Source organism: Selaginella moellendorffii, unplaced genomic scaffold, assembly GCF_000143415.4.
Source record: "Selaginella moellendorffii unplaced genomic scaffold, v1.0 SELMOscaffold_44, whole genome shotgun sequence".
Classification (NCBI taxonomy): Eukaryota; Viridiplantae; Streptophyta; class Lycopodiopsida; order Selaginellales; family Selaginellaceae; genus Selaginella; species Selaginella moellendorffii.
Window position 1 is genome coordinate 615,230 of NW_003314305.1, and position 19,929 is coordinate 635,158.

At 47.2% G+C, this 19,929-nt stretch overlaps 5 protein-coding genes across 9 annotated transcripts; 3 read left to right on the forward strand and 2 right to left on the reverse strand.

Moving 5' to 3' along the window:
• Positions 1 to 8,188: 8,188 nt before the first annotated feature.
• Positions 8,189 to 12,520, forward strand: LOC9647891 (trafficking protein particle complex II-specific subunit 120 homolog). Its single transcript, XM_024685188.1, has 10 exons — positions 8,189 to 8,632; positions 9,067 to 9,273; positions 9,350 to 9,532; positions 9,594 to 9,676; positions 9,732 to 9,791; positions 9,853 to 10,141; positions 10,239 to 10,519; positions 10,571 to 11,436; positions 11,501 to 12,202; positions 12,261 to 12,520. The coding sequence occupies exons 1-10, from the start codon at positions 8,222 to 8,224 to the stop codon at positions 12,449 to 12,451; spliced, it is 3,273 nt and encodes a 1,090-aa protein (XP_024540956.1). The 5' UTR covers positions 8,189 to 8,221; the 3' UTR covers positions 12,452 to 12,520.
• Positions 12,366 to 13,908, reverse strand: LOC9647521 (rho GDP-dissociation inhibitor 1). 2 transcript variants are annotated; one of them, XM_024685189.1, is made up of 6 exons: positions 13,289 to 13,908; positions 13,164 to 13,236; positions 12,885 to 13,109; positions 12,685 to 12,809; positions 12,542 to 12,623; positions 12,366 to 12,480 (listed from the first exon to the last, which is right to left on the reverse strand). In XM_024685189.1, the coding sequence occupies exons 1-5, from the start codon at positions 13,628 to 13,630 to the stop codon at positions 12,552 to 12,554; spliced, it is 837 nt and encodes a 278-aa protein (XP_024540957.1). In that variant the 5' UTR covers positions 13,631 to 13,908; the 3' UTR covers positions 12,366 to 12,480; positions 12,542 to 12,551. The 2 variants fall into 2 exon arrangements, with proteins under 2 accessions (XP_024540957.1, XP_002980400.2); XM_002980354.2 differs by having other exon boundaries at positions 12,391 to 12,623; positions 13,289 to 13,902.
• Positions 13,909 to 15,361: 1,453 nt separating this feature from the next.
• Positions 15,362 to 17,101, forward strand: LOC9647892. 3 transcript variants are annotated; one of them, XM_024685191.1, is made up of 7 exons: positions 15,362 to 15,724; positions 15,807 to 15,970; positions 16,035 to 16,165; positions 16,224 to 16,287; positions 16,348 to 16,396; positions 16,455 to 16,531; positions 16,595 to 17,101. In XM_024685191.1, the coding sequence occupies exons 1-6, from the start codon at positions 15,391 to 15,393 to the stop codon at positions 16,523 to 16,525; spliced, it is 813 nt and encodes a 270-aa protein (XP_024540959.1). In that variant the 5' UTR covers positions 15,362 to 15,390; the 3' UTR covers positions 16,526 to 16,531; positions 16,595 to 17,101. The 3 variants fall into 3 exon arrangements, with proteins under 3 accessions (XP_024540959.1, XP_024540960.1, XP_024540958.1); XM_024685192.1 differs by having other exon boundaries at positions 16,642 to 17,101; XM_024685190.1 differs by having other exon boundaries at positions 16,455 to 17,092.
• On the reverse strand, positions 16,568 to 17,909 carry LOC9647522 (AP-3 complex subunit sigma). 2 transcript variants are annotated; one of them, XM_024685193.1, is made up of 7 exons: positions 17,817 to 17,909; positions 17,723 to 17,765; positions 17,608 to 17,669; positions 17,449 to 17,545; positions 17,325 to 17,395; positions 17,175 to 17,266; positions 16,568 to 17,116 (listed from the first exon to the last, which is right to left on the reverse strand). In XM_024685193.1, exons 1-7 carry the CDS (start codon positions 17,883 to 17,885, stop codon positions 17,101 to 17,103), a joined length of 450 nt encoding a protein of 149 aa, XP_024540961.1. In that variant the 5' UTR covers positions 17,886 to 17,909; the 3' UTR covers positions 16,568 to 17,100. The 2 variants fall into 2 exon arrangements, with proteins under 2 accessions (XP_024540961.1, XP_002980401.1); XM_002980355.2 differs by lacking the exon at positions 16,568 to 17,116 and having other exon boundaries at positions 17,171 to 17,266.
• A 266-nt stretch (positions 17,910 to 18,175) lies between these two features.
• On the forward strand, positions 18,176 to 19,733 carry LOC9647893 (tubulin alpha chain). The gene is made up of 4 exons (XM_002980193.1): positions 18,176 to 18,268; positions 18,332 to 18,566; positions 18,654 to 19,024; positions 19,077 to 19,733. Exons 1-4 carry the CDS (start codon positions 18,176 to 18,178, stop codon positions 19,731 to 19,733), a joined length of 1,356 nt encoding a protein of 451 aa, XP_002980239.1.
• The last annotated feature ends 196 nt before the right edge of the window (positions 19,734 to 19,929 follow it).

The window sequence follows — 19,929 nt, forward strand, 5'->3', positions numbered from 1 at the left end:
TTTATCTTCTATTGCTCGACCTATTGCCACACATTGCTGTCTACACTTGTGTCGTGCGGCGGAACCAGTTTTCATTCTTTATAGCAACGGCCATACACATGCATGTGGACGGGATGAGGCTGACTTGGTTGTGTATGTGGGCAATCTTGAGCTTAAATTGTAGTTATTGTGGGTGGTGCCGAGTCAAGCTTTTGACCTCATCCTTGGTATGGATTGATTGCAGAGCAATCATGCCAAGTGTGACTTTGAGGCTTCTCCTCCTTGTCTTATACTTCTTTATGTTTCATCCATTCCTCTCACTTTCATACCTCTTCCTCCCTCTACTTCTACCTCTGCTTCCATTACTTTTGTCCCCCCACTATTTCCTTCTATGTTTCTGTCTTGTTCTACTCTTCCCTTTTCTGATCTCTTCGACAATCTTTGTCTTCCAACAGTTGACCGGCTCATGAAGGAGTATTCTGATCTCTTTGAATTTGACCTATCGTCTGGGGCTAAAATTGCCACACATCATCTGATTCCAACCAAGGGTGCTCGTTCAATCAAGGTTTCTATTTGTCATCGGTCACCCAAGGAAATCAAGATTTTACATGCAAACGTCAAGGAGATATTGGAGAAGGGTGTTATTCGAAAGTCATGGACTCCTTGGGCATATGAACCTCATCTTGTGACAAAGCCTGATAGAAGTATTCATTTTTGCATCGATTATCATCCATTAAATGAAGTGACGATCCCAGATGTTTACACTCTTCCTCACACTGCTGATCTCTTGGATCATCTGGGGCGAAGTCATTGGTTCACCAAGCTAGATCTTATTTCTGGGTACTGACAAGTATTGATGGCCGAAGAAGATATTCCTAAGACTACTTTTCGTACACCGTTTGGTTTGTATGAGTGTAAGCGACTAAATTTTCCATTCTACTTTAGTCACTTAACCACACCTCCGACCACTTGGAGGAGTCTTATTCACAACCTCCATAAGTCCAATTCAGGACTTGGGACTTGCTAGCCCCGAGAATGGCATCCATGCCACTCAACATTTGCATTTGGTCTCAGTGTTCCACGTGTCTGATCCCATGACCGACACTCAAAGGTACCACCAACATGGCAGTTTGTTACGCTAAGGCCATGCCCAATCACCTTTGCCACACCGGTAGTCCAATACCACTTGCATCACAGTCTTGGCTCTCCAAGACTAGGCAAACCATCCGTGAGTGGTCATCTCAGATCCACTCCTTAGCATCCTTAGGATGCCCACCGACAAGGGGAATAGCCTTCCCCAATATCCCTCTGTCAGTCCCCACTAAGTCCCTTTCTGCTCTTGGCCGTGTTTGCCAACACTGCCACTGGATCGAGGCCCACAGGCCCGACCACTAAGTCCCACGGTCCTCTGGGACTTCCTCACCACACGACTGTGTCCTTGGTCACTGTCCCAGAGGACTGCTCCTCTTCCTTTCCACAGTCAGAGCCTTTGGGACAACATTTCGGATCACTGTGGCACTTACGCGAGCCACCTGGGTACTCTCCCCGAGCTTCCGCCCTTGGGTGCTCTAGCCATGGGTTTAGAGCGAGGTTCCGTTGAGCCACGCCTGGTATCCAAGTAGGTAGTGCCAGCCACACTTGGACTGGGATGCATTGAGTGTATCCTTTGCGCCGCCAATCGATCGAGCTGGCCGGCTCTGGCTGGATTATTCCAATTGCTTCTCAAGTTTTGCGTGGATATGAGACCAAAGGTACGCTCGCTTCGTTTTCTTTTCTTTGGATTGTTTGCAACAAAACAGCTGTGGTATTTGCTGGGAAGGTCATCAATCTTTCGCTGCTTACTTCTTATTTTCACGTTGGGCAGTACAACAGGCCATGGATGTATTCCCCATTTGGATACATAGCAGACGAGTCCTTTGAATACTTCGCAGCACTTTTGTAAGTTTTTGTTGAAGTTATACTTCTCGATGGTACAGCAAGAGAATCAATCAGAATGACAACCAAAAAGCTCAAAGGAAACACACAATCTACTCACCTTTGCACTTTTACAACCGGATTATTCGTCACTTCAACCAAGCCAAAGAAGAGATACACACCATACATCCAATCGTATTTGCCCCAAGACTGCAAAAATGGCTGCAAAAAGATTTATCCTGCAGAAAACAATAGCTATAATACCGGAATACAAAGCCACGGGACAATCCTCCAATATGTTCTTCGATGGCCCAGGCTTTTTTTGAGATCTCCACCGCCTGTGTTCGTGGACAAGCTTTCAAACAAGAAAAGTAAGACAACACTCTCTCAAAATCTCCAAACGAGCTACCTGAGAATCCTACAAGTTTTCTCTTGCAAGAACCAATTTTTTCTTGGGCAGCAAACTGCGGAAAAGAAAAAATGGAAGACTTAGTGGCAGAGCCAACCATGAAAAAAGGCTCTTAAATCTCTTCGGGCGAAAATTTTTCATCGTGGAACAATGCCACATACTTTATCAGATCCACAGAAATATGGGAACGGTTGCATGAACTGCATGGCACGTTGATGCTCACTCGCATGCAATGCTGGATGATTGGTGAGGATGTTCCTTCATGAGATTGTAGAGCGGTCGAATTGTCATGGCCAGCGACATGGAGCCGGCAAAGGAATCCAATCCCACAAACCAAAGCATGTAGCGAGATGGACGACGTCACTGAATCCATCGGCATCGCATCAGCGCTTCCTTACCAGCCGCATTTGCGGTCCAAAAATCCAGATTGGGTAGTGCTGCTAAAATCTGTTATACAGTTTTTGTAAATCAAGAAGCAAAAGGTTGATGTACTTGCCGTGCCTCCAAGCCAGTGTTTTTACTGCCAACAATCCATTCGTTCATGTACGCACTGATACTATGCGTTCAATTTTTGCAAAAATGGCTGCATTGGCGTGCTCCATTGCCCCGATGTGCCGGATCCGGACGCTGTGTGTGAGAAATTCGTGGAGATTTGCAACGAGTACCCGGCCGCGCAAACAAGGAGGTGTTTTGCCTTTCTCTTCCACCCACAAACAGATACTTTTTTCAATTCTTTTTCTTACAACATTTGTGTTCTTTCTTTCTCTTTTTGTTTTCTCTTTCTTTTCTTTGTCTAGAACTTCTTTTTCTAGTGGGTTTGACGAACTTGCTCTTTTGGTTTGTGGCATTTACCTTTGCTTGTTCTAGAATGCTTTTGGCATATCAAAGCTTTCACTTTCAGTCTTCTTTGGCATTTGGAATTCTTTAGAAGCTTTTTTTTCCTTCCCTCCTTGAACTGATAGATTCATTTAAATCTTCATTTCATTCTTTTGGCATACGTGTTTGCTTCTATGATGCTTTATTTGGCTTTGTGTTCTTCCTTGAACTGATGGATTCGATTGTAAAAACATGTAAACCAAGTGGAGCAGGATGACAAGAAGAGGCAGGAAATGGTGGTGTTTCCTCCGGTTGACAAGCAAATCCTCAAGCGTCACGTCGGAACTCTGATGCACGACTTTGCTGCGTCGATCCTCATGGCTTTTGAAAGCCGAGTTCTTCTTGCGGAGCGACGCTCACAACTCCAATGGACTCACACGTCTCGCTCAAGGTGATTGAAAGTATTTTCTTGCTTGATCTATGAGAAAGGAATGAAATGCGATCATTGACTCTTCGAAGGTTAGCAAAGCCAAACGGCGGAGGCTGGAGCGTGTCCAGAAGACAATGGGAGATTACAGTCTACTAGCTGGCTCTCCTGCCGATGCTATCTCGCATTACAACACCGCTATGGAGTTGTCAAGGCACACTGGTGATTCGCTTTGGAATGCTGGCGAGATCGAAGGCAGCATTTGCGCTCTTGTCGTAAGATCTCAAGTTCTTCTCGCCATCTTTCATCTTTGTTTCTGATATATGAAGCTTGCAGGTAACCCCGGGTGTTGAATCAGACATACTTCTCGAGGATGAGGTGCGATATAAATACTACGAAGCAATTCATCTATACAGGCGGTTCGAAACTCAACACAATTCTCACTTTGTCTTTCTTTCGTTTTCAGTTGTTCTGCGTATATATTCGAAGTTGAGGCACAGCTGAAAATGGCTCGCTTCCTCTGCCGTAAAAGCTTACGGATTTTCTAGGAACAGATTTTGCCTTTGGTGCATAGAAGGAAACGAGCTGTCGAGAGAAGTCTGCGAGCTTCTCAGCAACGCCGTGGAAGTCGGAAGAAACTTAACCAATGTCAACGACCAGGCTGTACTGTTCGTGGAGGTTGCTTGCATTTTCGGAACTCCTGTCTACGAGTGGAAGTCTGCGTTCTTCCCCCGTCAAGTAGCCCATTACTATCAATCGCAAGAATCCACCAAGCCTGCTGCACTGGAGCTTCTCTCGCTCGTTGCAGATCCTACGGCGTGCGACTACGTAAACAAGTCTTCGATCAAGGTATCTCTCCTGTACTTATGTGTCTAACTCGTGTGTGTTCTTTCTTCCTACTCTCCAGGAGGAGAACAAGAGAAGCTCGGAGATGGCCGAGGAGAAGAGAGTGACCAAAGCAACAATCTGCGCTATGATTCCTGGGTGGCAATTGCACTCCGACGACGATCTTCTAATTTTTATGGAATACAGGAAATCCTCTACTCTCATAAGCCAAGAGGACAAGGCAAGATCTTTGCTGTCATTTGAGGACCACAACGCCCCATCCGACGGCGCCGATTGACCAGATGACAATCGTAAAAAGTTCCCAAGGAACTTGAACCTGAGACCTCCTCTTAGCTGGTTTTAGGGTTGGACTGTGCGAGAGTTCATGCTTTGCAGCTGAGCAAAGTAAGTTTCTTATAGCTGTAAATAGTTTTTTTACTAATTTCTCATATATCTTAAGAAAGAAATCGATGTTCTCAATTTCCCACCGAGCCAGTACAATCAAAACGTTTTTAAGGCCAACAATCCCTTTGTGGTGGTACACGAGGTGTCCCCCCGTTTTATGCGAGCAATGGCCGGTGACAAAATTGGGGATGGCAAATCCATGGACCCGGCTGCTTTGCGTGCTGCCATGGAAGAGATTATCGACGCATCTCTTGATGCTGCAATGTAAGTGATGTTTGCATTCGGATCATGCGTTTCAAGTTCGATTTTATGCAGTTCTTACGAGCAGCCGACCACTGAAGTTGGCGGACGCATCGTTCACGGAGCTTTGACTCTCGACCTTTACAAACTGACCAAACCAGCATCTCCACTGCCGATTGATACACCGGGTGCAGTTGCTGCGGCTGCTACATCGGGGGCTACTGCCTCGGGGGCTTCTACATCGGATGAAAGTGCTGATGAGATTGAACCCGGAGAGACAGAGGAGGAAGAGGATTTCGAAGGCATCTCAGTTCTGGTTGAGGTAACATTCCATGCTGTTTAGTTTTATTTACAACTCTCTTTTGCAGCACGTAGATGTGGATGAGAGGGCTTCAACAACGAGCTCCAATGAGGAGATTGAGCTCCATCATGAGGGAGACGATCCCGAAGATGTCACTGGCAAGGACAAAACGACGTATGAGTTTAAACTCCTGGTTCACGATCGACGAATCGCTGGCGACACTGGTGACAATCAGGTTACAGCTTTGGTTGTAGAATGTACGTGGGTAAGTGCTGGCCCTTGCCTTGCCTGAGCTAACGTCTCTGTTTCGTAAGGACTCGGCTACCAAAAATAAGATCTATCAGGCGGCAGCTTATGTTTCAAAAAAGGATGGAATTGCGAATATGAAGAAGGGCCGATTTGCACCAATATTTCTGCAAGCTTGGGGCAGAGATAATTGGATGTATGGAGCGTTTTTTCTTTTCGGCTACATCCAAGTGAAGAATAACCAGGTTGTGCGAGTGCGGAGGTAAGTGTTTTATGTGTTTTCCTTTTAGTTTGGTTGTTGACAATTTAATTTTGATGCAGTACCAAAGGAGGCAAAAACTTTAAAAGAATGCTTCGAGTAGGAACTACCTTCCTACGGGAGCAGTCCAAGGATTTGTATACTACATATCCAGATGGAGAGTACGTCCATGGGATGCTCTATGTGCCTCGCAAGCTGTTTAAGATGCCGGATGTCTCAGTTGGCGGCTCTGGAGGCACCGACCACAGCAAGCTGTTCTTCCAGAGCTTGATCCGAATCATTGCTGGAGATGGTGCTCTCGCTTGGACCGAGAAGGACGTTCATGACATTATCGGCGTCAGAAACAAGGCCAAAGCCGATCTCAAAGCTGCATTTTTTGGCAGCCCTTGACACTGATAAGCTGCCTGTAAGTTCTGGTCCTGACTACGTCCACCCCTGTCGGCTCAAGGTCCAGGAAGACACTCCGAGGGACATGCTTTCCAGTCAACGTGTTGAAAGCATCGTTTCCACCTCCAACAGTTTTGTCGCTCGCCATCTGCTGCAAAAAATCCATGAAAGAAACCGGTTAGTCGTACAGTTTTCTAAGCTAATAGCTTCTATAAGCTATCAAAGAAAAGAACAAAAAAAAAAAAAAAAAAAAAACAGAGAGGAGTGTTCTAGAAGTCATCGAGTTTTCTAGCTCACAAAGGTAAAAAATCAAAAAAGAAAAAAAAAAGGATGTCTTGATCTTCTCAAGGAGTAGGATGGCATAGTTTTAGGATCTAGGGTTCTGCAATCTAATGTTTACAGGCGGCGATTCTTCGGGGGACAAGCAAGTTCCCAGCCAATACAACCACAATGATTTTGTTGCAAACAATCCATTCGTTCGAGTGGTCGAGGAATTGCCGTTTCCTATTGTTTGCGACAAAATCGGGGACAACAGATCCATGGACCCGGGTGCTTTGCGTGCTGCCATGGGAGAGATTATCGACGCATCACTGGACGCTGCAGTGTAAGTCTCCATAATTCCATTGAGTTCATGCGAACGATTCCCTTGTGCAGTTCTTACAAAGAGCCTGGAAAGATCATGGTGCATGGAGCGTTAACGCTGGACCTTTACAAGATCACAAAACCGGATTCTATTCCGAGGGTTTCTCTAACACCTAGTCAAGTTCTTGAAATGAATGTGGATGGTGAAAGTCGAACACCAAGGTTAGCAGGAGGCGACGATGATCATCTTGAGAGCGTACTAGTTAACGCGGAAGTAAGTCTTTGCAATGTTTTCCAGGTTTTCCTTGATCCATGGAATGCTTTTGCAGCACGTAAATGATATTGATAACTCTAATGAAACTCAAACCAAGCATGGCTTCCAGGTCTTGGTTCGTGACCGACGAGTTGAAACATTGGACAATCTGGTTACCGTTTTGATAGTCGAATGTACATGGGTAAGCCTTGTACTTGGAATGGTTAGCATGCTATTGGTTTGTTCTTTAACCAGGACACTGCTACCAAAAATGAGATCTATCAAGCTGGAGCTTATATTTCCAATAAGGAGGGCATTGCAAATATGAGAAGGGGTCGTTTTGCTCCAATATTTCTGCAGGCTTGGGGCAACAACAACTGGATATATGGCGTGTATTTTCTTTTTGGCATCGTCAAAGTGGAGAACAATCGAGTTGTGAAAGTGTGGAGGTGAGTATAATGTTTCTTTTCGCTAATCAAAGTTGCGATTTTGTTTTTTCATTGGCAGTCATAGCAGGGGCGATGAGAACTTCGACAAAATGCTCAAGGATGGCACTGGTTTCCTGCGGAAACATTCCAAGGACTCGTATGCTATGTATCCAGACGGGGAGTATGTCCATGGGATGCTCTACGTGCCCCGCAAGGAGTTTACGCTGCCGGATGTGAGAGTTCCTGGATCTGGTTCTAGCGATCATACCAAGCTCTTCTTCCAGAGCTTGATCCGAATCGTTGCTGGAGATGGTGCTCTCGCTTTGACCGAGAAGGACGTTCGTGACATAATCGATGCCAGGAAAAAATCCGTAGATGATCTCAAAGCTGCATTTTTTGAGGAGTAGAATTGATAGGCTACTTCGATACAACTTTATACTTCAGGTTTTTCAAAGTTGAATGATAAAATTTATACATAGAATTATTTAATTAGTTTGGTCTGTAACGTTAATATTAATAATATAACATAAAATGTCCATTTAGGAAATGTTTACAAACCTTAAAATTTGTAAATGTGAATGTGGAAAGGATACAGAAAATGTACATAAATATATTATTGTAATAAATTTTAATCAATAATAACAAGAATATATAATTTAATTGAATTAATTTTAGTGTAGTAATCAAAATGACAAAGTCGGGTGTTCGAATCCGGCAACAGGTAGGATCAAGCTTTGCATCTTTTGGGCGATGGAGCCGGACGTGTGCATCGAGAATGGATGCAAGATCCGTGTGGTGGTGGTCGGCGTTGGATCGATGCCTCTCCATCGCCTCCGCGACTACACGGAGATGGTGACCCAGCACGCCCGGATCGAGCTCCAAGCCACCAGCAGCTTCTACAAGGAGGACCAGAAGAGCCCATTTGGTCTCCAGCCCTGGGAGAATGGATGCCTGCGCTTCCAATTCGTGATTGGCAGGGCGAATCGAAGCCAGTGGGAGGATTTCCAGGCGCATCGCAAGGTCCATGGCTGCATTGGCGTGCTCCATTGCCCCGATGTGGCGGATCTGGACGCCGCGTATGAGAAATTCGTGGAGATTTGCAACGAGTACCCGGCCGCGCAAACGAGGAGGTGCTTTGCCTTCTCTCCCACCCAAGAACAGGTATTTGCTCCTATTCCCTTCCTTACAGCATTTGCCCAGAAGCGGCATTTTGGTGTTCTTCCTTTCTCTCTTTGTTTTCTCTTCCTTTACTTTGTCTTTGGGGTGGCTAGAACATACATTTCTTTCTAGCAGGCTTTACGAGCTCTCTCTTTTGGTTTGTGGGATTTGCTTGTTCTAGAAGGCTTTTGGCATACCAAAGTGTTTGCTTTCACTCTTTCTGGCATTTAGATTTCTTAGAACTTTTCTTTTCTGTCGTAGGCTTTGCTGTTGTTCTTCCTTGAACTGATGGATTCATTTAATCTCCATTTCATTTTTTTGGCATACCGAAGGGTTTCTTTCACTCTTTTGGCATTTAGAGTTCTTAGGAGTTTTCTTTGGCTTTGCTTTGTTCTTCTTTGAACTGATGGATTCGATCGTGAAAACTTTTAAATCAGGTGGAGCAGGATGACAAGAAGAGGCAGCAGATGGTGCTGTTTCCTCCGGTTGACAAGCAAATGCTCAAGCATCACGTCGGAACTCTGATGCACGACTTTGCAGCATCGATCCTCATGGCTTTTGAAAGCCGAGTTCTTCTCGCGGAGCCCATGGGAGCGACGCTCACAACGCCAATGGACTCACACGTCTCGCTCAGCTCCGAAGAGGTGGGTGAAAGTTTTTTCTTGCTTGATCTATGGAAAAGAATGAAATGCTGATTGTTGGATCATCGACTCTTCGAAGGTTAGCAAAGCCAAACGGCGGAGGCTGGAGCGTGTCCAGAAGACAATGGGAGATTACAGTCTACTCGCTGGCTCTCCTGCCGATGCTATCTCGCATTACAACACCGCTATGGAGTTGTCAAGGCACACTGGTGATTCGCTTTGGAATGCTGGCGAGATCGAAGGCAGCATTTGCGCTCTTGTCGTAAGATCTCAAGTTCTTCTCGCCATCTTTCATCTTTGTTTCTGATATATGAAGCTTGCAGGTAACCCCGGGTGTTGAATCAGACATACTTCTTGAGGATGAGGTGCGATATAAATACTACGAAGCCATTCAGCTATACAGGCGGTATGTATCACTCGAAACTCGACACAATTCTCACTTTGTCTTTCTTCTTTTTCAGTTGTTCTGCATATATATTCGAAGTCGAGGCACAACTGAAACTGGCTCGCTTCCTCTGCCGGTAAAACCTTATGGATTTTCTAGGAACTAAAGGGAGACAAGATTTTGCCTTTGGTGCGCAGAAGGGAGCGTGGAAACGAGCTGTCGAGAGAAGTCTGCGAGCTTCTCAGCAACGCCGTGGAAGTCGGAAGAAACTTAACCGATGTCAACGACCAGGTTGTGTTGTTCGTGGAGGTGGCTCGCATTTTTGGGACTCTTGGTTACGAGCGAAAGTCTGCGTTCTTCTCCCGTCAAGTAGCCCATTACTATCAATCGCAAGAAACCACCAAGGCTGCAAACAGCGCACTGCAGCTTCTCTTGCTCGCTGCCAGATCCTACGGCGTGGAATACGTAAACAAGTCTTCGATCAAGGTAAGCTTTTAGTTCTTCTCGGAGAAACACTTTCAAAGTTTTCGAAGTTTTATTCCTATCCTTGTGTGTTCTCACTTGTGGTTTTTTCTTCTTGTAGCAAAAGGAGCCTGATCAAAGCGATTCATGCGAGACGTCACCAGAGGTAGTGTCAGGGGATTGGAACGCTCTGCAAATTAATGTGCTGGGTGATGTGTTAGCGGCCGCTGTCCGAGCAGGCGATCCATTACTTGCCTGGAGTGCTGGAGCGAGACTGTTGAGATATCACTACCCATACATCACACCTTTCGCTCAGGCCAGCTTGGTTGCCGCGCTCGTCAGTGCTTCTGCAAGGCTACCCCCTGGAACTCGCTGCTCAGTCCCTTCTCTCCCGTTTATAAGGTACAGAGCTCGTTGTTTTCGTAGCATCTCTAAGAGAGTTCTTTTCACCAGGTTGCTCTCGCTACCTTCGTGTCCATCGCAGCCACAAACAGAGATCATCCGGAAAGTTGCTGGAAAGAAAGAGTGGTGGATTGAATCCACGGCCTCGACTGGTCCTTTTATCTACACTCCAATGTCAGCCACGGCGAGCAAAGCAAACAACACGGCCAGTGGCAACAGCAGCGGTAGCAGCAAGGATACTATCACTTGGGTGGTGGACGAGATGGTGGAAGTTCTCGTCGCTGTGGCAAACCCGTCTACGTTCCAAGTTACTGCCGAGTCCATAGCGCTCTCGGTCGATGGTGCTGCTTTCGAGGCTTCGCCAGTGTCACTCACACTGCCTCCCAACACATCGCAGATTCTAACTCTATCGGGAGTTCCGAGAGAAACAGGCAGTGTTACGGTACGGGGATGCTTTGTCAACTTCACTGGCGTGGTGACCGAGCATCTCTTTGAGGAAGTGGAAGAAATGGTGGCTCTGGCGGCCAAAGGCTCGACTTTGGTGGATCCCTTTCGAGGTGAACATCACAGGGACAAGTTTACACCAGCCGGGAGCATTCCGGTGGCACCACCGTTGCCTTTACTATCTGCTCACATCGTCGGCGGCGATGGAGACATAGTTATGCACGAAGGAGAAAGCCGTGAAGTCGAGATCGCGCTCGCCAATGCCGGGAGTGTGGCCGTTTTGCAAGCCAGCTTGAGCGTCAGCACGAAGCAAAAGGAGCATTCCATTCGTATCAACCACGAAGCTCTCGAGGCAGCACTCCCTCTAGCTCCAGGCGCTCGCGTTTTGGTCCCAGTGGAGATTCGAGCTGGTCTTGAAACAAATCCAGAGAACAATCGCGGAGTTCATCCACTTGTTCTCGTTCACTACGCAGGCAAGTTTTGTTCTCTTTCGCAAGAGCTTGTAGTACAAAGTTCTTATACTTCCTCTACTTCCAGGTCCAGAGAGCGATGATTCTACACCCCTAGGAAGGCAGCTCGCTCTTCCTTTGCAACTACACGTAAAAAAAGGACTCTCTTTGGTGCAAGCTCGTCTACTTTCCATGGAAGTTCCAGCTTTAGTCAACAGCACCGAAGAAAGATCACCACCACTGAGGATCGATCCTTACAGAGGATGCTGGAGTTTACAATTCTTGGAGCTGGAGCTATGGAATCCCGCTGAGGTTCCATTCGAGATACAGGTTAGTGTGGGTGACGAGAAGGAAGATGGAGGCTACAAAAGCAGCAGCCGGATTGATTGCAAGTGTAGCTCTCGCGTTCTCATACCTTTCGACAAGCTCGGGATCACTGGAAGCTCTGAAAGAGATGAGATCAAACCAGGGGAAGTCTCGACGAGCATCAACCAGGTGAAGTTCAGGTGGCAGTGGGGACGAAACAGCGTTGGCGAGCTCCAAGTTGCGGATGCCATTCGAGCAGCGGTCCAGGAGTCCATGTCACAGATTCTAGCGTCCAATCCTCTCACGTTTAACTTCCGGCTGGCGAGCGAGCAGAACAATGGCCAGCGCTCGGTAGAGGCTTGCGAGCTCACTCCAGTCGAGATGATCGTGACCAACAACACGAAAGATGAGATCTCCATGGAGCTGAGCGTCACTTGCCTGGACGTGACTTCGTCTAGTTGCCTAAATTCGGTAATGTGGTCTGGTAAGTTGGCACTTCCTCCTCGGTTTTGGTTGGACTGATCGTCGATCTTCTCGAGCAGGAAGCATGAGTGGGATTGAAGCCAGCATCAGTGCTTCGCAAGGCCAACACATTCACTCGTTCGAGCTGTGCTTTCTCGTTCCAGGTGAGTACAGTCTAGTCGGTGTTGCTCAAGTAAACTCTGTTGGAAAGAAGCAACAACACAAAAGCCAGTGTTACAGCAGTCCTCCATTCACAATTCATGTGAGTTAAGCACTGCTTGCTGCTTGCTTGCTTGCATGCTGGAGGAAAGAAACGAAAGAAAAACTGGATTTTTTTGTTCTTCTTGCGTTAAACGCTTACGAGTCTTGGGTCAGTGCCAGTCCTTTCTGATGTTAAATGTGTAGTCCAGCTCCAGATAACATCTCTTGTCGTCATCTAGGAACTGTTTTGATCGAGTGAGAGTGAGTGAGAGCGATTGCGAAGTTTCGGGATCTCATTCATACCTTTGTCTTTGCCGAGTAAGAACCGCGAGCTAGAATCCCACAGGGTGTTGTCTCCTCGTCAGTGAAGTGAGTGTAAGGCTCTGCCCGGGGTCCAAAAGTTCCTAGCATTGTTCGAGTGTGATCCACTGTAAAAATCGCGTTTTGCTAAGTTTTAAGACGGGGAAAGATCTGAAAGAGCCAGCTTTGAGCTTTGTGCGTACCTCGAAGGCCATTCTTCCAGACAGTGTTCACGTACGTGAGGCCTGAGACGATGTTGTGACTGACAACGAAGGTGAAACAAAGCCGATAGCTCGAGCCTTCCTTGAGAGTGAACGCATGGCTCTTGGAAGCGAAGGGGAGCGAGAGTTTTAAGTGTGGACGGCCCTCGGCCTCGATTCCCAGCGTCAGGACTTTCACGGCCGGCTCCATCTCGCCACCAGCAACACCTGTTTGAAGGAAAAAAATGGATTTTTGTGGAGAATTCGATCGAGGCTACAAACCATCCATGTCGAGGAGGAGATTCTTGTCAAGACCAAGGAGCTGTTCCTTCCACCTCCGCAAGCTTTCGTCCTCCTGGATGATTTGCTTCGTTAGCTCTTGGGGATGGAGGAAAAGCTTCGCTTACCTTGTCGAGCTCGAGGTGTTGCTTGAGTGAGATGATCGGGCCCAAGTTACTCGTCCCTCCTCCATCTTCTTCCTCGTCTTCTATCTCTCCTCCCACTTCTTCTTCTTCTTCCTCTTCGATGGAGTCCAAGTCGGAGTCGATGGACTCGGTGGTGTCGGAGAGCTGCCGCGTAGAAGCCATCGCAAACTCGTCGCTCTGGATGGACGAGGAGGACGATGAGGAGGAGGAGGAACAAGAGGAGGAAGAACTTGGCGGTGGAGTGGAGGCGGCGGAAGCTACATTGCCGCTGGAGGAGCTCGGTGGTGATGGCGGTGCTGCTGCCGCCAGGGCGACGAGAGACATGATCAGGGAAGAGCGAGAGAACAGTCTTCTTGGGAGAAACCCACGAATCCTTACGGCCGTTTGGCAAGACCCAAGTGAAGAACAATGCAGCTAAGAGCGCCAGGCTCCAGTGCCACTCGCCATCATCAAAGCCTTCCCTCGCTCGACTCGACCCAGGAAAGGAAAAAAAAACTAGGAGAGAGAAAATAAACTCACACACTTGGAGCCATTGAGTAGTACTACATGATCCAACTTTAAGGTCCTGGCTATGGTGTTCTTGCTTTGGGTTTTTTTCTCTTTTTTTTTCTTTTTTGCCGTTCTTCCTCCTAGCAAGCGGAGACAAAAGAAGAGATTGCAACTGAGAGCAACTCTTCGGAAAGAAAGAAGAGAAAGTAAACGAAGGAAAACAATTTCGCTGCAGTGGACAAACAAGAGATCACAAATGAGAGTGATTGAAGCTGCAACAGCAGCAACCTTGCTTGACTGCTGCTCAAAAAAAAAAGGAGAGAAAAAAAACCTGAAAAAACTGGGCATTTATGCACGAAAAAGTCGTTTTTGCTTGGCCCGTGACTGACTCATGAACCAAAAAAAAATCCTTTTTTTCTCTCCACTTTTCTTCCTTCTTTCTCGCAGCAGTGTCACACAGACTGGCCGGCCAGCCATCAATTAACACGACACTCTTATAGTTGCGTACGAACTTTACTCGTGAAATTCTTCCTCCTGATATCACACTCCGTTTGATCCGGATTTGGAAGCTTAACTTTTCACGGGACTAGTTGTTTGCATTGAATCAATCAATATCGTAATCGCAATCCATTAAAACAGCGAGCTCTCGATTTCTGTCCTTCCACCAGCGAAAGATCACCTCTCATTTCCTCGGGAAAGAGAAAAGAGACTCTGTTCTCCCAACTTTTTGTTATCAAAACAATAGCGAAGGAAATGCTTCCAAAAATGCCCTCAAAGGGCATAGCACTTCTTTATTATGAAGATAATAAAGAATTTCAACAAGAAACTTACCAGTATGGCCACCTTGTTATCAGACAAGAGAAAAGTTCTTCTAAAACAAAGAACTTACCAGTATGCCCCTCAACATTGGGCAGGGCCAACACACTGTTATCAAGACAAAAGTGAAGTTCTTCTCAGGCAAAAAACCTACCAGCATTGCAGAAGAAAGTTAAGAAAAACGCCCCCAATGGGCACTGGGCAGGGCCAACACTGGTATAGAGAAGGAAGTTCTTAAGACTTACTTAAGAATGCCCATTGAGGGCATTGGGCACACTGTTATAGAAGTTCTTCTAAAACACCACCAAGCAAAAAAGTTACCCTCAATAGCCCAACACATTGTTATCAAGAAAGTTCTTCTAAAACAAAGCACTTATGAACTTTGGTAAGTTCATAACTTAAGAACTAATTAGGCAGTATGTTGGCCTAATTGTGGGAGGGTACATTCCAATGCCAAAACCAAATTGAGCCATAGCACACTGTTATCAAGACAATAGAGAAAATGCCCTCAATGGAGAAAGGAGTTCTAAAACAAAACAAAAAAAATTAAAACTTTATCAGTATGCCCACAATGGGCATTGGGCAGGGCCAACACACTGTAATAAAGAAAGCAATTCTTCCAAGGGCCATCAAGACAATGGAGTTTTAAAACAAAGAAAGAATGTGCTGTTATCACCTAAAGAGAAAGTTCTACAAAGACTTGCCAGTATGCCCTCAATGGGCAGGGAATGAAAGAGAGAGAGAGAGAGAGAGAGAGTAGAGGTTAGGGCAAAGAGAGAATGGCGCTACTTAGGCGAGGGTCTCTCCAGCTCCAGCGCGGCCTTGGGCCACCGGCGGCATGGTGGAGATTACGCGCGGCCATGGCGACGGCGGCGGCCCCGGCGCCAGAGCAGGCAAGTCTCGAGGACGCATTTGGATACAAGATCAAGCCCTGCTCGCTCGCACTGCCGCCAGACTCCATGATCCGCTACGTGGAGCCCCATCCGGGCGGATTCCGGGGCCTGATGCTCAAGGTTCTTGGATTCTACAGCAAAGAGAGCACGCGAATTCGTGGAGCCAAGCGGCTGTATGCGCGGATCACTAGCCAGGTCGAGAATCCGGAGCTCTATTCCAGTAAGTTGGTTTGATTTGCTTGTTGTTTGGTTGTTCTTTGCTCGTTCTTGACAGATTTTTTTTTGTTCTTCTTTCTTTCCAGGCTTTGGACTTGAGAAGAAGTTCCGGACTGTCCACGCGATGCTTTTGCTGCACGTCTGGATGGTTCTTGTGAGGCTCCGGAATGAAGAGAAGGGAGCGAACATCGGGCAGACGATGTACGAGGTTTTCAATCTGGATTTGGAGCAAAGGATTTACAAAGAAGGGGTGCGTGAATACTTTTCTTTCTCGCATTCTTTCTAAAAGATGGAATTTTGCTCTCGTTTCGCAGGTAAAGATGACAATGATAATCACCAAGTGGCTCAAGGAACTCGAGAAGAACTTCTATGGAGCCTCTGTAGCTTATGACAAAGCTCTAAGCGGATCTTCCATGAAAGAAGATTTGGAGCGTGCTCTTTGGAGGTATGCCAGTTCTTAGATGTTCAAGAACTTTGTTATTAACTCTTTTTCCACGACACAGAAATGTGTTTGCCGAAGACGACTCTCCAATGCCAAAATCCGGTCCTCAACTGGCTAACGTGCAGGTCGAGTAGCGAGATCAAGTTTTATCTTCTCGAGTTCTAATGTCTCTCGCGATCTTTCAGGCTTTTGCGAGATATGTCCGCAGGGAACTTGCGTGCTTGGTAATAACCGGTGAGAGTTTCGCTCCTCGCTAGAAACCATTCGTCTGACACCGCTTTTCTTCTCGCAGAATCCGAGGACTTTAGGACCGGCAACATTCGTTTCTCCACAGAATTCGAGGCTCTAAAAGAAGACCACTAATTTCAAGTACGTTTTCTTAGAATCTGAGAATCTGCATGGATCGGCTGAAAGAATGTGCTTGGTTTAAAGCTTTTTGCGGCTGGCTTAACATAAAATGGGAGGCGGTGTTTTTCCAGTATATAAATCAAGGCTCGTAAACCTCTCTTCGTCCTCCAGCCTCCAGCTTTTCGAGAGCGTCAATGGGTGCTCCAGAAGTTCTTCCCAGCGACAGCAACGACGACAACAAGATGGTTCTCTGCGGCTGCTATTCCTTCTCGATCGCCAAGAAGAAGGATCACGACTGTGATCTCAAGGCTCTGATCCAGGAGGGGAAGAAGATGAACAAGGGAGATCACAGCCATGATCTCCAGGCGAAGAACAAGCCATCGACACCAGCATTCCCAGCAGCACCCTCAGCACCGATCATCGTTCCATACTTCCAGTCGTCTTCCAGATTGTTTCTCGCGTAACTTCTTCCAGCTCGAGAGAGATCGAGCGAGTTTTCCATCTTTGTTTCCAATGCGGCTTCTAGAACAATTTTGTGAGTGAGAGTGAGTTCCAATAAAAAAAATACAAAAAATTCGGTTTTTCTTTTTTCATCCTCGCTCTAGCCTGTGGAAAAAGTAGGACTTTACTTGCACGCCAAGAAAAAAACCAGATAGGAACTTACTTAAAAATTTCTTGGACAGATTTGACAATCTCCGTGGAGTTAGTCTCCACAACTTGGCCTCCCATCACTATTTCATCAAGAACAGTGTTTACCTGGAAGTGGTAAAAAAAAGAGTAAGATCACAAACAGAGAAAAAATGGATGATCACACCTTGTTGAAGTTAAATACAATGTCGAGTTCACAGACGTTCTTAAAGATGCTATCCAAAGTCTCCACAAAAACTATAGTTTTTCCGAGTGAATGAAACGGGATCTTCGAAGTAACAAAGTGTTACCTTGTATAAGATCGAGAATTCCCAGCTCGCTCTCTCCACTATCGATCACAAACACGAAATAGAGCGTCGCGAAATGCTTGTAAACTAGCTTCGTCCTCTGTCCAAGATCTTAGCTCTCCCTTCAAAAGAAAATAAAGGAGGAGAGAAATGAAAACTTACAGCTCCAAAGATCTCATCCGCCTCGACAAAGTTACAAAAATGCTCCGCTCTGCTAGACAAACCTTCCCAAGAAAAACCATCACAAACCTCCAAGGCACGCTAAAGAAAATCTTACCAGAGTAGACCTTCCTCACAATCTCTTGCTGCTTCACTGGACTCTAAAAATTCCATCGATCGATCAGCAAGCGCTAGAAAAAACCAAATCCTACCAGCGATTTGTAAAACTTGGCGAGCCGCGGCTTCCCCTGCGTGTTCATCACGAGCACGGCATCAATCATCGCTCTTGTCTGCCCTAATTTGCCCCTTTGCCCTAAATATCAACGGTCATGGGTTCGAATCTTGGGAACTTCCAATGCCGGCTGACAGTTCAGCCGGCCTTCCACTTCAGCTGAACATGGCGGTTATTTGACGGCGGTTAAAATCGTGACGCTGGGCGCGGGGGATTCTTAGCGCCATTCTCCCGATCACAAAACCATAGAAAAACGCCTCTTCCAAAAGCGCGAGGAGGAAGAAAAGAGCGCGCGACCAAAAAGAGAAGGAGAAGAAGAGAGAGCGAAGAGTTCTCACAATGAGAGAGTGTATTTCCATCCACATTGGACAGGCGGGGATCCAGATTGGAAACGCTTGCTGGGAGCTCTTTTGCCTCGAGCACGGAATCCAGGTCAATCCTGTCAAAATCTCGGTCCACGGATGCTGACTCCTCGTGTTCTTGATTTCCTTGCAGCCGGATGGGCAAATGCCGAGCGACAAGACTGTTGGTGGCGGTGACGACGCTTTCAACACTTTTTTCAGCGAGACCGGAGCTGGGAAGCACGTCCCGCGGAGCGTTTTTCTAGATCTGGAGCCGACCGTGGTGGACGAAGTTAGAACTGGGACTTACAGGCAACTCTTCCATCCCGAGCAGCTTATCAGCGGCAAGGAAGACGCGGCAAACAATTTCGCGAGGGGTCATTACACAAGTAAGAGCACTGGAGAACTTTTGGATCAACCTTTCACAACTGGTGATTGATTTCGTTTCTTCTTTGTTGCGTGATTGTCTCTCGCAGTTGGGAAGGAGATTGTCGATCTTTGCCTAGACCGGATACGAAAGCTGGCGGACAATTGCACTGGGCTTCAAGGGTTTATGGTTTTCAACGCAACTGGAGGTGGAACCGGATCCGGGCTGGGTTCTCTTTTGCTGGAGCGGCTCTCGGTGGATTACGGGAAGAAGTCCAAGCTTGCTTTCACGGTTTATCCCTCGCCGCAAGTCTCCACGGCCGTGGTAGAGCCATACAACAGCGTTTTGTCGACGCATTCTCTGCTAGAACACACCGACGTCGCCGTGATGCTTGACAACGAGGCCATTTATGACATTTGTAGAAGATCGCTGGACATCGAGCGTCCGACATACACAAACTTGAACAGGCTCGTCTCTCAAGTAAGTTTTCCATTGTCAAAGTATATGATCATATCGTGGTTTTCTTGTATAGGTGATATCATCCTTGACGGCCTCGCTTCGATTTGATGGCGCTCTCAACGTCGATCTCACCGAGTTCCAGACGAATCTGGTGCCGTATCCTCGGATCCACTTCATGCTCTCGTCCTATGCTCCAGTCATCTCCGCCGAGAAAGCTTACCACGAGCAGCTCTCAGTGTCCGAGATCACAAACACAATTTTCGAGCCGGCTTCCATGATGGCCAAGTGTGATCCACGGCACGGGAAGTACATGGCCTGCTGCCTCATGTACCGAGGGGACGTGGTTCCAAAGGACGTAAACTCGGCCGTGGGAACGATCAAAACCAAGAGGACGATCCAATTCGTGGACTGGTGCCCCACGGGATTCAAGTGCGGGATCAACTATCAGCCCCCGACAGTGGTTCCGGGAGGTGATCTGGCCAAGGTCCAGCGCGCGGTGTGCATGATCTCAAACTCGACGAGCGTGCCGGAGGTGTTCTCGCGGCTGGATCACAAATTCGACCTCATGTACGCAAAGAGAGCGTTTGTCCACTGGTACGTCGGAGAGGGGATGGAGGAAGGAGAATTCTCGGAAGCTCGAGAGGATCTGGCCGCGCTAGAGAAGGATTACGAGGAAGTTGGGGCGGACTCCACCGAGGGAGAGGGCGAAGACGAGGGCGAGGAGTATTAGAGTGGTAAAGACGAAGCCCCTTCCCGCTGGCTTTTCCTGTTTAAATTCAAACGCGGGGATATTCTATGTTCTTTGGGCGGGAACTTCTTTTGCTAGGGCTTAGGGTTCCTCGGTGGCTATGCCGGCTGACAGTTCATGGGACAGTTCGCGGTTGTCGGCTGAAAGGGGCGGTTACTGCGTGATCCCCCCCCCGCGC